This window comes from Cardiocondyla obscurior, linkage group LG18 (assembly GCF_019399895.1).
Source record: "Cardiocondyla obscurior isolate alpha-2009 linkage group LG18, Cobs3.1, whole genome shotgun sequence".
In the NCBI taxonomy this organism is placed as follows: Eukaryota; Metazoa; Arthropoda; class Insecta; order Hymenoptera; family Formicidae; genus Cardiocondyla; species Cardiocondyla obscurior.
Genome location: NC_091881.1, coordinates 1,912,862 through 1,930,095, shown reverse-complemented (window position 1 = coordinate 1,930,095; position 17,234 = coordinate 1,912,862). Strand labels below are relative to the sequence as shown.

Below are 17,234 nucleotides of genomic sequence, written 5' to 3'. Positions count from 1 at the left end.
GTGCGCTTCTGAGTGCAGAAGATGCAGTTCAAGGTTCGGCTCTGATTGGCTTGCTCTCCCTTCTCCTGACTGTTTGAAATGGTTTAGCGCCACAGTGAGAATTCAGTAATGGAAGGCGTCGCGAGTACAGAGTCGTGTCTCGGGTGTCTGATCGTTTTCGCGAGTGATTTTTCGCGGTTGCAGCTCATGGACAGTGGATTTCGTGCAGAGCAATCGTTGTGAGGATCTTTCGCATCGGTTTAAGATCTTTCAGTCATCGTGCTTCATCGGGAACATTGTGAGTGCATGATATATGTGTTGCTACCGTTCGCCAACCTGACCAAGACTCCAGCCGGTTGCAGCAAAATCATGTTCGTCTAGGATTCCGTTATCTTCTCACTGAGAGACAACTAATTGGGGCAAAAATTATGGTGAGTGGTTTTTATTATTTAATTATTTGTGGTGACGTGACGTCATTTTGGCGATGCACCGTTCGACGCGAGAGATTTACGATGGGTAGGCTTATTCTCGCTTGTTTGCCGGCGGAAAAATAAAATAAAAATATATGGAGCTATAAGGGAGAAAAAACATAAAATATATTGGATAATTTGATATCCCTTGCTTTAATTAGTCTTTCAAAAATGAATCGGACTCGAGGCTGCGTTTCTATGCAGTCACTTTAGATAGGTAACGGCCATTTGCCGGTGCGCCGGCGCGGCGGCGGTGGCGTAGTTGCTCGAGGCACCAGAGCGCGGCGGGACTAGTCGACTCGTGACGCCGCGATACGTACGATCGTTCGCAAGCCGTTGGTCGTCGCCACCGGGCGTACTTGCGACGCCACGTTAGTAGCGCGCTCAGTTTCATTCATGAACGTCAGGAACGCGGCCATAGCGCTTTCCGTGTGATCTGTATTGTGTATATACACCGGGTCTGGGTACCACCGTGCACCGCGTCGTTGCGTTAGTGCTGCTGCCGATGTGCGTGCGCCTCGCCGTTGTACACGTGATTCCCGCTGCCCATCGCGTATTTGCATGGTGTTTCCCGTCGTGCGCGATTGCACCACCGGCTGGAAGCTACCGACGTTGAGCCTGGGGAACATCAGCTAGCGGTCAGAGACAGGTACGTCAACAGAGAAATGCCATTCTTGTTTACAAGTCACCGCCGCCGCGGCCGCTTATCCACAACCGGCGACCTCATCGCCAACGTTGGTAGCGGGCGGTTGCGTTGTACTTGTGCTTTCAGCGACGTTATGCGATTATGAATGGATCGTAAAGAGCAATTCCGCGACCGCCGCGCCGGTTAGATTTTCGCCCCTCGAGTGCTTTGATCAAAACTTCGTGTCCGACGCGTATTTATGTAGCGTTGTGTTCCAACTTGGCGCAACTCGTTCCGCAAATATCGCGCGTGAAAACATCTTTTTGTCTCGTCGGTGTAGGACGATACACTTTATGATTTAGCGGCGCGTCGTCGAATTCGGAGGAACGCCTCTTCGCATCGGGCTTCTAAAAATAAGAGCACCTTCCCCCATTCTGTTTGTAAATATTCGTCGGTTCTATACGCGCTCGTTTTTTACAATGCGCGTGGAAAAGCACCCAGAAAGAAATATTTACGCCACCAGTTACTTTTGTTCGATTTATTACTCGAACCTGGTATTCAAAGAAATTTTTTAACTATTTCTTTTCACATTAAAAAGAACCTACGCATTGTACAGATTGCGAAAGAAAATACGATGGTAGGAAAACAGAAAAAAATTTAATTTTAGTAAGCTGATTTTCCTAGACTTCGTCATATAAATATATATCGAAAAATCGATTATTGTTATAAATAAATGTTAAGGTTGTTCCGTCCCTGTTCAGGATATTAAACTCGCGATAAGAGTAAGTAGCAAACCGAACGGTGTATTTAGTTATCGTTAAAAACTGAACTTTAAATAAAAAATATAGAACATTTTTTTCTCAATCAACACTCGTCGGATTTATGTAGCTTTTCGAATAGAGATTTTTGTTTTTCTTGCGAGTCTCGTGACCACGGGATTATAAAAAAATCGTACGCTAAAGTAGCCTTATCGCAGAATAACAATGAAACCGACTGTGATAGCGAAGGCAGGCAGTATGATGTCGCCCGCTGCGCGCGAGGTTATCATTAATGTAAAGGGTCAATTTAGAACGTTAGCCGGAGACCAGTTAGACGAGAAAAACTTTTCGCCATTAGACTCGAAAGGCCGCGTGACATAAATCATGATAGGGACGTAAATCGTAACGACGGCGGCTTGAAAACTTGACTTGAAAGAAACGAAAGAAGCTTGTTTTGCCTTGGCTCTTTCCTACGCCCACGAGTTTGTTGTCAATATACGTATGTAGGTATATCATAAGTTGACTCCGCAACCATAAGGTAAATTTAATTGCCGTTGGATTCCAAAATTTTATTTTTAACTACAGAGCCAGGCTTACGATAGATGCAGATCCGAGCTAAGTTTATTTCAGCATTTACGGTATAACTTAAATTACTTAATCTATTTGGCAGCGTCTCTTGTAGCAAATAACGGCGACGATTTAAAACAATGTAGAGTCATGTCAAAGAAGGTAAAAGAGGAATGTGATTGCGTCAGATAGTTTTTGCAGAATTTCTCAGATCTTAAACCGTGGCGCGTCAACGTTGCGACTCGTCTCTTCTCATCGTTCCAGTCCCGCTTTCTTTCTTAATTCTCTCCACGGTTTTTTCCTCTTTCTTATCGTTTTCGTTTACCAGACGATGAATGGTGACAAAGAGCGAGGAACGCTTCGCAACAAGTGACACGAAACCGCGACGCTCGAACGACTCGAAACGGAACGTTGTTCTGGAATTAAAAAAAAAAATCGACCAGGAGTTCTATACGTTTTAATCTAAATAATCAAACACCGATGTTTAACCTTTTACGAGACGCGAACGGCGAAAATCCTATTTTGCACAGGTTTTCAAAGATATATAAAGTTGGGAAATTGAAATTGACAACCTGGGCTTTGAAATTTTTCGATTAAACTGTCTTGCATAAATTTTTTTCACGTTCCACGTATACGATAGAAATCCACAAAATAAAAATTGTGTTAGGTTGGTGATATAAAAAATTAGTAACGAGTAGTTTAATAGTTGACTTACGAACGTTTGGGTTGTCGAAATTAATTTGGGTTAGCAGGAGACTAATTTGCGGGTGGGTGATCGAATCTACTTGCGATCCATCTAAAATCAAGGGTGATTCATAATCTGTCTCTGGGCTATCCGTGATGTTGAGCTTGACATACGGGTGCGTGCGCATTAGATACAAGCGAGATACAGCGTCTGCCCGCATGTGGAAACCCAGTAACAGCCTCTTAAGAGACACCACGCTGCTTTCAATAAGATTGAGACAATAGGCACTCTACTTTTGCAACGGGTGGGCTACACTTTGGTCACGTATTAATACAGCCTATCGCGTTGTTTGAGCGTTCGAGAATATTGCGTCATTATTCTTGACGCAAGAACAAAATTCTAAAACGCGCGCACGTAACTTGATGAAAAAGAAATTGTTTAATTGGAAGGAAATTATTTTTTAACGGTGATAGGTAGATTTTTTAATATCACAGGGGCTACACTGACAATGAGAGAAGGATGTAAATTACTTTTGGACCCAACCATAGTTTTATGATATTTCCAACGATGAATATGACCGAGTCAGTTACAAATGTAATTGAGTTTGTCACGTTTATTGTTGGAAATATCATAAAATTGTGGCTGGGTCCAAAAGTAGCTATAATTTTCTCTCATTGTCGGTATATTCCGTCAAGGTTTATCCCAAGTTTCTACAAAACCGAGTGGAATGTACCTGTAAACGTATATGATTGCTTTTAATTGCTACGTGTATTTTCTTGGGACTAAAGGTTAACATAATGATTATACGTTACGCAATAACACTCGAGTACAATGGACCATTAACACCCTGCTGCATCGAGAGCATCGAGAGTGAATAGACTGAGATAAAATGCCTTTTATCCTTTTCACCGAGTAATCTTTTTTTTTTTTCCCCCAAACTTTTTCGTCTAGCTCGGTGGTTTCGTTTAAGAGCAGGTAGACACAGGGATAAAAGATGTTCTTATACCTGCGCGTCTTGGAAGCCGAAAAAAGTGTCTATGAAAATTTAGAGTATACTTTAAATTATCTAATCGAGGCAGCATCTCGAATCGCTTTTACAGTTAAGTTTGGCACAAAAGATATGTAAAAATACGATATCGAATTCCGCGAATTAGGATTTTTTTTTTTACTGGTTTTGAATCCGCTTTTAACCAGTTGTTATCTATCTGGGCACTTAGATTTTTCGATAGTGAGCACTTATTATCGATAAATCTCATGATAGCACGCGTAAGTGAAAAGAGAGACAAATGAAGTAAATAAGCGAAATTATATTTTATAATATTATACAATAATTAACGTCGAGTTTATTCGAATTTTACGTAGTTCACGAGAAGATACGAAGAAGTTTTTATGTAGTTTACATATAATCGATATAATAAAGTACATACATTAATTTTAAAAATAATGCTGTCGAAATAGTATTTATACGATATTATCGAACTTAAAATGTCGATAATGAAATAATCATTTTGAACATGTTATTGAAGTAGTTACTGCTCTGGTTAATCATATGACATATCACATGACGTTTGATTTTATTAATATGCGATGGTAATATCGACTGTCTTGAATCTTCAATTTATTCACGCGTTCTATTTTTGATAAAGCTTAGAAATAACGGCAGCTATTGATGTTTTAATGGCGGTACAATTTTCGCCCTTTTCTTTCTTTCTCTCTCTCTCTTTCTTTCTCTCTATTTTTTTTCTTTTTTTTTTGCGATAAACAGCTTCTGGGAACGCGGTTTCTGGATACGATATCTTTCATGTGTCGCAGATAAATATCTATATGATAATAAATTTCTTTCAATAAATTTCGGAAAGTCTACACTGATCACGCATTGTCGTAACAAGTACAATTGCACGTATACGCAGTTGGAGAATCTCGGAGCGAATTTTGATCTTCTCTCAATAAACATTGCGAAATTAAAACGTTTAGGCGTTCGCAGACATGAGGTGTCGGATGTGAGATGATTTATTACTTGTTAAATTTGGTAGAGGAACTTACTATGCTGCCTCTCAAATTACGATTTCGTCGAAGGGCGTTATCTTCGTGGAGATATCGATCATTGCCGCGTGATATGCACCTACTGTAATCCGTTTTAATTAGCCTGGCTTTTTATCGTTGTCAGCAGGGGTGCCGATAACTCGCAGATAAGTTCTTTCGGTCTGCTACGTAATTATTTTATGTTTAGTTGAGCGCATGCTATTGTACGGTATATAAGCTATCGAGAGCACGCGACGTTTATTATTTCTATAAGTTTCCGTAATAAAGTGCATTTGCATTCTCTCTTCAAGTAACATCTTTATCGAGAGCAGCGCTCGTTGTAAGCCGTAAAACAGCGAAGTTAGTAGTTATTGCACGGCACAATGGAGTTTGTAAACTATGGTATCGTATAATATTGTGTTATTATCAAGTATCAATTATTTTAAACGATATCTCTTAAGTGCGTTTGCCGTTTTATTTTTTTTATGCCGGCGATCAAAACGAGATTGTCGTCGCGAAAAACACTCGCTTTAAAGAAACTCCGTCCGCATATTTTGGAACCTCTTGTAGGCGCACTTTAGCTGTGTGTAAAGGGTCGTGAGAGTCGAGGTAGCCCAACATTTTCCGTCTACCATCTGGCGGTTAGGGTTCCAGCCAGAGTAACCTGATCTTCACGACGGATTCGAATACCTTCTTGCACTTCACATCGTCCTATCTGAAACAATAGCTTTCTTCCAATTAATATACGAGTTTAACTTTTTTTTATTGCATTGCTTTAAACTTTAAACAATGTCCCTAATTGAAGTTTCTCTCACAATATAATTGTTCGGTTTCGAGAAAAATTCATTGTCGCTTAATATAAAAATTTTTAGTATCTCGTAAATAAATGACAATACTTTAAATACGTTTTTATCGTTTTCTAAATTAATTTATAATTTTTATTATTTGTTCTGAGAAATTAAAAGGCTATTTAGAGGAGAAATTAAAGTTTGAAAGATTTTGAAATTTGAAATCAGTTAAAATGGTATAATTATTGATTGTAAAAATATTCCACTCGTATTGCCATGGGTCATTCTTTGCCGGACGATATCGACCGCGCACCTAAAAGTGGACTATTTAGCGGTTGATAAATAAATGTATCTCGCGTACCAGAATATCGTGCCAAGCCGGCGAAGTCGGTATAAAATTATAATTGGGACGTCGTGTCGTGTGATCTAGGCAAAGAACCACGCAAGCTCGAAAATTTAATCCCATGTCCCTTTTCGCGTGCGTTCCCTCACGCGATAATTTCCAACAATATTTGCATATCAGTGCTCGTTTCGCTGGACCTCGCGGCTCAGTAATTAATAAATAATTTCTGTTACAGCCAAGATGGACATGGAATCCCTGTACGACTACGAAGAGGAACAGGATTTTTACGAAGAAAGTCCTGGAACCAGAAAGAGCGGCTACCCAATCGATCACAGGTCCATAAAGGTAAGTCAATATGTTTTGTTCTTATTTGCGATTTACATTATTTTAATTGTCTAAAATAGTTATTACGAAATTACGGAACGAAGTAATTACAAGAAAAAACTTTTTTCGTAACATTTCGAATTGATACCGAATTTGCAACAGCCTGAATAGTTTTTAAAGTTTTTCTTTTATAAGTTTTATAAAAAATTGCATCTCGTCGAATAATCGTCTAAAGCATTCGTAATCGCGTAAGACGTGCCGTGGGTATTCCTCGTTCTCGACGACGACGTTGGCAAGCAGAGAGCGCGTTGGCCGAGCTGGTGATTGTGCGAGTGCCACTAACAATTCGTTCCTTGTCGCTCTCCGCCTTCGTTTTATGAATGAACGTAGAACCGGCACTCGGCTTCCCTCCCGTTCTTCCCCTCGCTAGCCCCCCACGCCTCCAGTCTTCATCTCTGTCACCGATTGACCCTCGTCCGTCTCGCCTCTGCCCTCTGCCTCCTTCATCTCTTTCTCTTTCTCTCTCTCCCCCTTCTCTCTCTTTCTCTTTCTCTCTTTTTCTCTTTTTCTCTCTGAGCCTTCTCCTCTTTTCTCTCTGTTTCTCCGTCCATCGCTCAGCGAAGCTGAACGCGTCTGGTCGCTGCTGATTCGTACGTTGCGAAGCAGCGAACAACAGTCTCGTCGAGACCCAAGACTCTTAGTTTCTTCGGCCGATTGACTCCTCACGGTGCTCTGAAAAATCTAACGCTTTGTAAAAATTCGCCGTTGCTCTGCGCAATCTTTGACGGTAGTTTTTCTTACAATTTCTAAATATAAAATTTATTTTATTGTAAAGTTTCTTTTTTTTTTTTTTTTTTTCATTAAAAATTTCTCATGCATCCTAATTCTATTGTTCTCGATGAGAAGACATTAATAGACATAATAAATATTCTGTTGAGTTTTCGACGAAAAAGATCAATATCGAATAACTAGATTTACGTGTCCAAGAAAATAGAAAACAGAAAACAGGAAATTTATTTTACATATTTATTACACAAAATTCTTAACGGAAATTCTTTATACTTGAGATTATTTTTTAATAGCTTATTCAATAGTCAATTTTCACGTGCCGTTTATATTACTGCATTACGTTGGAACTTATTGTTCTAAGTCTGGTTGGTTGCTTCTTAGAGATTGGGTCGAACCGGTTGAAATTTCGACACCGATCATTGTACCAAGATTTCTAAAAGTAGTTTTCAGAGGAAATAAATTTGTTCGGCGCAGTCGGAAAATATAGGTGGGAGGGGGGGAAAAAAAATTCAAGAATAGCTAACGATATCGTTTTTGAAGGAATGCATCACGCTTAAGTCGCTCGATCCGAGAAGCGGAGAAATCCGTATACCATTCGAGAGAAACGAGACGCGGAGTGGTGTCGTGCGCGGGAGGAAATGCGACGCATAAGGGAGGAGAAAGGGAAACTTAAGCCGCCAGAAATAGCATCCCTTCCCGCATGATGCAGCCAGACCTTCTGCATGCGCCTCCGATCGTTCTAGTCGCATGCACCGTTGGTCGCCCTGCCTACGTCATACATTTGCCTGCCACACCATGGCGGTGCGACAACTCCGTCGTCCTACACGCCACTCTCGTTCTTCAGTTTTTTTTCCCCCTTACCTTCCCATGTGACTGCGGGAGCGGCAAAGCCATAACGTAGCTTCAGTCGTGTCACTCCGCATCTTCTCCCGTGCCACACTCATATTTCACGTTTTACGAAGGAAAAGACGAGGAGGCGGGAAACGGGGCACGACTGATCCAGTTTCCCCTATATTTTGCGACGCCTCGCGTATTTTTACTCCCTCCCCTCCCTACCCCATCTATTAAACAACGATCGCTATTATTGCATCGTCTTTCATCGTTCGTTATAATATTTTCGTTACATGCTACCCACGTGGCTCATGCGCCTCGTAGCTAGTGCATTCGCATCCCACGCCTTCCATTCTTGGCCTTCTATCCGTTCTTTGCTTTCTGCGCACCCGGCGGCAAAGAAGTATAAAGGGACAATGTAATTTTAGTTCTATTTAGCGCATTTTATTTATAAAAATTTCTGCATCGCAGCTTGACTCTGTTGCCGTAGTTAATTCTAGTCCTATCGTTCGCTTTGCGTCTATCTCGACTCTCGTAAAACTTTTCGCTGCAACTTTTTTTTTTCCACTCATTGTTCGATTAGCTTTGGCTGTTATATCATTTCACGCTTTTGCCGTCGAATCTGCATTTTCTCCGATCATTCGTCGTAACAGGTCACGTGAGAGGTGACGTTAAACATTATCTTGATGATTAATGCACGCAGTGGTCGGAGTTATCGCTATTTTGTTTTTCATTTCGTTCAGCTGTGATTTCGCTGGGTTTTTTTTCTTTTTTTTTTCTGCCGTGCACTCTTACAACGCTTAAAGTAGACTACTACGATTGTTTTAATAGCGGGTTACCTAGCTGACTTAACAACTGATAACTCAGCCATCGATCTCGAATTAAGTGTGGGCGCGGTTCATCCGCTTCCTTCGTTGCACGCGCGATATATTTCTGCTAATATTGTCGTGCATTTTCAATTTTGCGCTCAAAGCCCGGATTTTGCAGACGTATCCATTTATAAACGTAATTATTTTACATATTTGATGCGCTTATACACGATTTAATTGAAGAGCGTATACTTTATTATTTCATTTTAGGTTCATTAAAGTTTGTTTCCTACTGTGTTCACATCGCCGAATATCGAATTATCGTCGGGAATCGTTGGCGAATGCCGCGAAATATAATATTACATTACACCGAATAATATTTAAGCTACTGTCACGTCGCAATCTGATGCAATTTATTTCGTGAATTAAACACGTACCAATTTGATTAACGACGGAAATTCTATACATAAATCACAGCCGCGGAACGAAAATATTCGTCGCGTTTAATAAGTAATGCAATCGCGATTTCATAAACAATGCAGTTATTATTTTTTAAATATAAACTTGCGGGGCGACGGTATTATAAGCCGGAGGAACGCTGATGGCATTGATTTTTCCGATAAGATATTAATGTGAATTGTGAATGGGCCGTTCTCTAATTTAATTTCGCTTGCATTCGAGGTGGATATAACCGTACCAACGTCTGAGCGATTTATTAATCAGCGTAATCGATAAGATATCCAGGCCGGCAAATACAACGCAAGAATAAATCTGCTTTTCGTAATGTCGTAATAAGTATCAGTCAATTTTCTGTTTTGGTATTTAAATTTAAAGTAACGCTAGTTTTTTTTTTCTTTTTTTTTTCTTTTTTTTTTACGTATCGGCAATTACGTCGGTTTTATTTTATTGTAACGAACGTCCCGAAATAATAAAAACCACAACACGTGTCGAGTATACGACTCGTCTGGTTTTTTCGCGTCAACTGTGCAGTTGATTTATCTTTTTTTTCTTTTGTCGAGTAGTTTACCTGAACGAAGCGCACTTTGCACATTGACTCATTCGCCGAGCGCATTCTCGGCATTGTCCATAGGTTTAATTACCAAACGACCGCCAGATGCACCTGTTCAGGCGACGTTCATTAACGAACGGCTCTAGCTAACGGTTTTATTAACGGCTTCGTAAATCAATTGCTTATCGGTGCGGCGCGTCCAAGATAAAGCGCCGCTACATTGTCGCCGGGACAATAAATATTACGTAACAAACATGCGATATCCTTGCTTCGATATCTGAAATGTAACTGGTGGAATTACGTCGCTCGCGCTTTTCGATTAAGCTCGCATTCGCGATGGAGCAATTGCATAATTACATACGCGCGTGACGTCGGCGTTAACATAAATTCATCACATTCGGGAACGTGGAGTGCAGCGTTTTAGTCGCAACGTAAAATCGGTATTAAATTTATGCATTGCGTTGGAGTGGAGATTATGATTATCGTTCGCTTTGACGAAAGAGTTTACATAGAGAAAATACCCTCGTGTCATCAGATAAATCGTGCATCTCGAAAATTCAAAAAAATCGTGTTTCTATATTCTCTCTCTCTCTCTCTCTCTCTCTCTCTCTCTCTCTCTCTCTCTCTCTCTCTCTCTCTCTCTCTCTAATTCTTTTTTTGGACATTTTACTAAAAGCGAGATGGGTGACAAACAACTTGTATAACACTTGGCGTCTGATGTAAAATTTATCTTATCGCTCGGCGGCTCGAAGCGTCGCGCGTGCAAAACGCGGATGACGTTTGCACTAAGATGATGTTTGATACTCCATTCATCGATAGAATTTGATGCTCAAGTATTATCGTACGTGTGTGGTCCGCCTACCTGGAATACCAAATACAGAGAAACCTTTGTCACTCGTAACGAAAATGTTTATGAAAGGAATATTTGTTAGATACGAACGTGCGATAATTCTCTCCGTCATACGTGCTTCGCATACTAACCATTTCTTTTTTTTACCGCCGGTTAACAAAAATATTACCAAATTATTCGTACCGAAATAAAACCTATTTACATTTACATTTTTATTTCTTTGGCTTTGCGCGCTTTTTAATCTCTAACATGCTTTCATTACGAAACGTGTAACGAATATCTGTCTCGTAGCTTTACTTTGAAAGAACAGAATAGTTTTAAAGGTGTGGATTACGCTTTTCAGGTCCCGATAATCCGACCTCGGGCACTATGCTCCGCCAATCAATACCTTTTTTTTTTTTTTTTTTAAATTTGTTATGCAAGCGAAATAGATTGTATCAAGCTTATCATGTATTCGCAAACAGTTTACATCCGTTAGGTCTGATATGAATTAAAAATCCTCAACGGACGCGCGGCTACACGCGAGGTTCACGCGTTTGTGACGAAGATAATAAAAAAACAAATCGTAATCGCAAATTGATAATGCTACTCCTGAATGAACATAATTTATCTCGCGATATTCTCGAACCCGCCGGCGTTGCTGATTTGCTCCTCCATCCCGCCGATCGCTGCGTGGCCCGAATAGATTTACATGTCTGAAAGGACTATTATCGGGAATACGCCTGAAATTCTATTTTTGTTGCGACGAAAAAAAAACGTTCGGTGCGTGGCCGCTCTTGAAATTCCGCGACCTGCCTCCTCGCAAATGTCATTGAGTCGCTCGAGTTTCTCATCTTGCGTAACGACGTGGACTTTATGTTGGGCGATTACGGCGAAGGTCGCGCTGTATCTAATACGGAATTACATTTCTCTAAAGTGCACTTTTGAGTGCGGAAGTCCGAAATCCCCCGGTCTCGTTCGTCTTTGTGATTCAGTTGCGAGGCACGCTCGTAGGATTTGTCAAACTCGTCACGGCCTTCGATACTATCGCTTCCCCAGATTGGCTTCGTTCTCGGAGATAAAAAATTTACTTGAACATTTGCGAGGAAGGTCGCGGTCAGGGTGTGCGTGGAAACGGCACGATTGTAAATTGTACGCATTAACATTCGGCCATTTTGTCGTAGATAACCGTCTCAACTCCTTTCGCTCGGTCACATCAGAGATACCCATCGTCGTTATATGTAGACGGCTCGTTCGTCAATGACTCGGTCACGTACTATTGCCTCGCGATGAATAGATGTTCGTTCAGCGGTTCGGCGTTGAATCGACGATGAAAGAGGAAGAGATGGGCGAATAGATACGTAAAAAGAGAGAAGAAATAGGGACGCGAGGGCCCCGCGGAATAGAACGTGAGAGGGAACTTGAGATTCTAACTTTCTATTTATCTATGTACACGTGTTGGGAGCTCGTTACCACTGATAACTCGACGAATAATTATCGTATGTATAGAAGGATTGTTCCACGAGTTCGAATTTAATCGGTCGCTATTAGCGCATTCGATTCACTCCGCATCAAGATTGGTCTGCTTTATCCAAGTCGTAGAAGACGTAGAGCAATATTAAGAAAAAAAGTGAAAATTATCTTGTCATATTTTATACTTTATTTTATCATCGTTTACTTTCTTTTTTTTATTTTTTTTTTTCTATTATTAGATAAGGCGACGTTTTTCATTAATTTAGTAATTTTGAAAATATTACTTTTGGGTTTTCTTCTCGAAAGACCGTTCGCAATTGGTCAACAACTAGAAGAATATCGAGTCCTATTGATATTTTAAACTTGCTTCGTACGAATCACATCCATTGATTCCCCGTAGTACTAGATCACGCGCATTACATGCTGTTGCGTCATTTCATCGCGACATTTCATTCAACTCGGAGTCTTTCGTACGAAGGTCAGGCGAGTCGTGACTATCGCCAGCACTCTCTCCGTTCTTTTTCTGCTCCAAGCTGCGTTTCTCCCCTCCTTCATTCCATTCTTCCTCACAAATAACGCATGCACGCCGCTTCCTTCTCCTTCAGCGAGCAACCGGTTATCTCTCTAATTTGCCTCTTTACTTTTCAATGCACGCGCAAATCTGTTCCTTTTCCTTAGTTCTTATCGCCGAAACGTCGAAATCCACCTAGCGTCCTCCGATTTCAGATGAATGAACGGTCTCGGATGTTAAATTTAAATGATCGATGAACGCGTCACAAAAACATGTCACCGTATTTTTTTTTTTTTTTATGTTATATATGTATATCGTGAAACTTTTTACATAGATAAAGACGGGCGTGTCAGCACGAGTTAATATACATTTTCATTTGTTAGCGTGATGTTCGAAGCATGGGTACTTTCCTGGGAGCAAGCGGCATCACCGATGGTAACGGCATGCTGACGAAATTATTGAAGCAAGAGATGACGTCCGACGCCGAAGAAGAAGGCTTGGTGCCAGCCCTTCCAGGCAGAGTCACCTCCATGCGAAAAGTGCCCTCTCTGTCGGACCTCTCCGATCCGGAAAGCTCCTTAGGTGAGTCTTTACAATCCCAATGCTTATATTATTTTTTTTTTAAAAGAATAAAAAACATCGCGATAAATAGTAATTCAAAACGATCGTGTTTACAAGTTAAAACGCGCATTTTATCATTCTGCTAATACAGCACGTGTCAATGGCGTGAGAAAATTTTACGAGACAGCGTAATAATCGTTGAGTTAAGTGGCCGTTCGCGGGCGTAGAGCGATTTTGTCAAGCTCAAAAATTAATTGCCATTTACATGCAGTTCGCTCGGGCGAAACAGCTCGCTTGCAGCTCCGTCGAGTATTGCGAAAAAGTTTCTCGCGCTTCTTCATTGATTTATTTCGCATGATGATATCAATGTACGTTTCTCGGAAGGAAAATAAAAGAGGCAAAACGATAATGCGAAGAACAGTGAAATCAGCGCTTTCGTCGCCACTTGAAATACGATCGACCACGATTTCGATATAGTGTTATGTTAACGTTAGATCCAGACACTTAAAGGTACACTTACATCCGATGACGCTCGCATAATTCGAGCACCGGCTATGCGAGCTGCACTCACACGCATATGATTTGTTCCATTAGATCGCGCGAGAGTTGTATCGTAGCTCTCTCACTATACCAAACGAAATAGTTGGATATTTATTATAAATCGGACAATTTTTTTTGAAACAACACCGGATCCGTTTAAATAATGTCGCGTAATAACTTTGCAAAACAGTTTTTCCCTTTGATTACGGAAAATAATTAATCAACACGGTGGAGCAATGTTTTCGTTACGTTATTTCATGCGCAGAAAATTAAATTTAAATTACACGAAAGATAAGCCGGGGATGATAGACGACGAACGAAAGTAATATACTGCGCTCGAAACGTTTTTTTTTTTTTATTTCGCTTCTTTGTCGTTTATCTCTGCAATAGCTCGCGCGTAATTAACGATAATGAGAGCAGGAAAGTGAGTTTTATCACAGTGAAAATCGGAATTTTCTAGGACGAATGCGTAGCGTCGAGTGTGGCAATGCGAGTCATCCTTGTTACTCGCGGCTCGTCGTGCGCGATCAAAATGTAGCGAGAATTTACGAATTGGATAATCAGCAGCATCCTCATTAAAGCCCCCCCACTGAACGCCCCCGCCTTCCATTCTCTTTCGGACGCGTGTATGGAGCTACGCATACGCATCGTACGCGCCGCGTCGCCCCCACCCATTTAGCCGTTCTTATCCGACTTTGAGAAGCGGTTTTTTTTAAACATCTATGATTTTCTTTTTCTATAATCGACAATCGTTTTAAATATTTAGACTTATTGTTTGAGAACGTAGACACAGATAATAGCCTACAATTTCTAAACGGTTACACGATCCATCCACGGTGTTCACAAGCAATAGCTTACGCTTACACTTATCGGCGTTACAAATCGATGAAACAGTCGTACGTAAAAAGCGAGATAATTAATTATTCACAGCAGAAAGAAAGGGAGGGAAACATTTAAATAATTAAATGAAAACCTTTTCGATCAACGAGAAAGATCTTATGTTTCTCTCAAAGGGATGCAAAGCGTTGCATTTACAATTATGGAAAGTGGTTGGAAAAATTTCTATCGTTCGAACAGAAATGTTGTTTAATAATATCGCAGGGTGTTTAGAAATCTAGCTACGAAGTGAAAACGTATCCCACGCAATTAGCAATTAGAACGTAAGCAATACCATAAGTAGATATGAGCGTGGGATATCAATCAGACAGTACGCCGACGATGCCGTAATAACGACCGTGTAATAACGCAACTTAAGCGCGTAAATCGCGTATAATTAACCGACCGATTTATCGCGTGTCATTTAACTTTCGGCGAGCGTGAATCACCGGCGGTTCTCTGTTCATTGCGGAGTCTACGCGGGTTGTACGCGCGCAAATAATTAAACACTTAAAATCGCACCAAATAAATTTGCTGTTATTCATCGGTTAGCGATCAATATTTGAGTTGCACCTTCACTCGCGTTAATTACCCAATTTTGAACTATCGTGCACTCGACGTGTCCGTGCGAGATCGAGGGCTGCGTCGCGAATGGTTTAACTATACATATAATTATTTTACATAAATTTATTTACACCAAAGTGAGCTATGAAACGACACAATTGTTCTTTGAATCTCCCGTTATTTATACGCTCGTAATCTTTTCACTTGCTTTTTTTTTTTTCATAACAGTCTTTAACGCCATTGTCGAATGATCGAGCGTTCGACCTTTGTTTACGACACGATGCCATCGATGGCAGTCGATGCTCGGAATGTTTTTATGCAAATAGCCATTGTCTATTCTGACATTGACGCGATGGCGAGAGATTTGTTTCGCGCTTCTTATATGTCGTTGCACATCGTAGAACATAACGCATCCGCGTCGCAAACGTAACACCGTGATAAATTCAGCCCTCGCTTTTTCGCAGGCTCGTAAAGAAATGTTGTCTCATAAATATGAATTCGAGCGTCGGACACCGTGCTTGCGAGACGGGTCAAGAAACTTTAGCGAAAAGTGCAGAGCGGTATTATTATAAGCAACAATTGAATTAAATGTCAGACGAATTGTTTAAGTTGCATTCAACAATGGGTTGTAAAAATAATTTTTCGAGTTTTTAAAAATTAACTTCGGCTCGTGTAGTTATTTTATGCACATATCATTAAATCTATGAGCGTGGCTGCAAGTTCTTTATTGTGCGAGCGCAGACTTTTATTCCCCGTCGAAAGTAAAGGAATATTTTTTTATTAACACGGGAAACAGTTGTCGTCGAGCTCACGAATAGCGAGTACAAGGTGTAATATTTCTTACTTATCCCGCGACCAAATCAACACCGGATGATCGAAGCTCGTTAAATTACGTGTCCTGACTTACTAAAAGGTCCCGCCCCGGTGTGCCCCTACCTTTTTGCCTCGTGCCTCTGTATGTTAATCATTAATCAGTGACACTACCACATACGTTTCAAATGCGGGAGGGCTACAACTTCTATACGAGATATTTGAATAAAGCGAAACGTCTCGATTTTATTTTGCTGGTATTTTATAATATATTAAATTTGGAGAAAGTTAGATTATACGGGAAACAAGTAATAATAATGAAAATTAAGCCGGCGTTTATTCTCGCGGTACGAGGCGAGTTAAACGAGAGAACTATGTCGCTAAAAAGCGGACGATAATGAAATCTCTACGTCTTTCTTTTTAAATCGGTAAACGCTCGTTGGGCACATTGAAACGCGTATAATTTTAAATTGTACGAGGGTAAATTAAATCTTTTGAATGTTTTATCTCGCGGTAATTGTCAATTTTGTCGGTATTTTTCGAACGAGCTTATTATATTTAATAAGTGCGCGTCTCTGTTTGGAGATTGAAAAGCAAACTCGTGACGTGTGAACCGAAATTCGTTCGGGCGTTGTCAGAAAGAGGGAGACGAATGGGAAAGAGAAACGGAGAAAAGAAATTGCCGCGGAGAAGCCCTGCACCTGCATGGGAATGTACCGAAACGACGCAAAGCGGCGAATGGGAGGTGTGGGCTTTCTGAAAGGACAGAGAGAAGAGGAAAGGCCGGCTAGACGGTACATTAGGTGTCATAAGTACCTTCACCAAATGACTCATTACGTGCATTCCTTGAAAGAAAGAAAGAAAACGGTTCGTCATTAAATCTAAACTTATATATACATATTAAAAAAAAAAAATCTGTTGAGCACGAAATTCGGAATAACGATACATTAATTTCTTTCTCTTTGTCTTTCCTTCACTTATTTAATATCAGAAAAATATCACGGTATTGAATCACGTTGCATAACTCGAGATAAAATAAACTTTGTTTTTAAACCTCGAATTATCAGAAAG

The 17,234-nt window shown here is 40.5% G+C and overlaps 1 protein-coding gene across 4 annotated transcripts in view; it reads left to right on the top strand.

Moving 5' to 3' along the window:
* Window positions 1–170: 170 nt before the first annotated feature.
* Window positions 171–17,234, top strand: part of Pnt (ETS transcription factor pointed) — an 82,509-nt gene continuing 65,445 nt past the window's right edge. For 2 of the 4 annotated variants that reach the window (XM_070669158.1, XM_070669154.1), the window contains exons 1-3: window positions 5,119–5,508; window positions 6,473–6,582; window positions 13,196–13,394. In XM_070669158.1, the coding sequence (XP_070525259.1) occupies window positions 5,490–5,508; window positions 6,473–6,582; window positions 13,196–13,394 (328 nt within the window). In that variant the 5' untranslated portion in view covers window positions 5,119–5,489. Of the gene's footprint in view, window positions 411–801; window positions 1,099–5,118; window positions 5,509–6,472; window positions 6,583–13,195; window positions 13,395–17,234 lie in introns of those variants that run through there. The other 2 variants (XM_070669156.1, XM_070669155.1) reach the window with 2 other exon arrangements.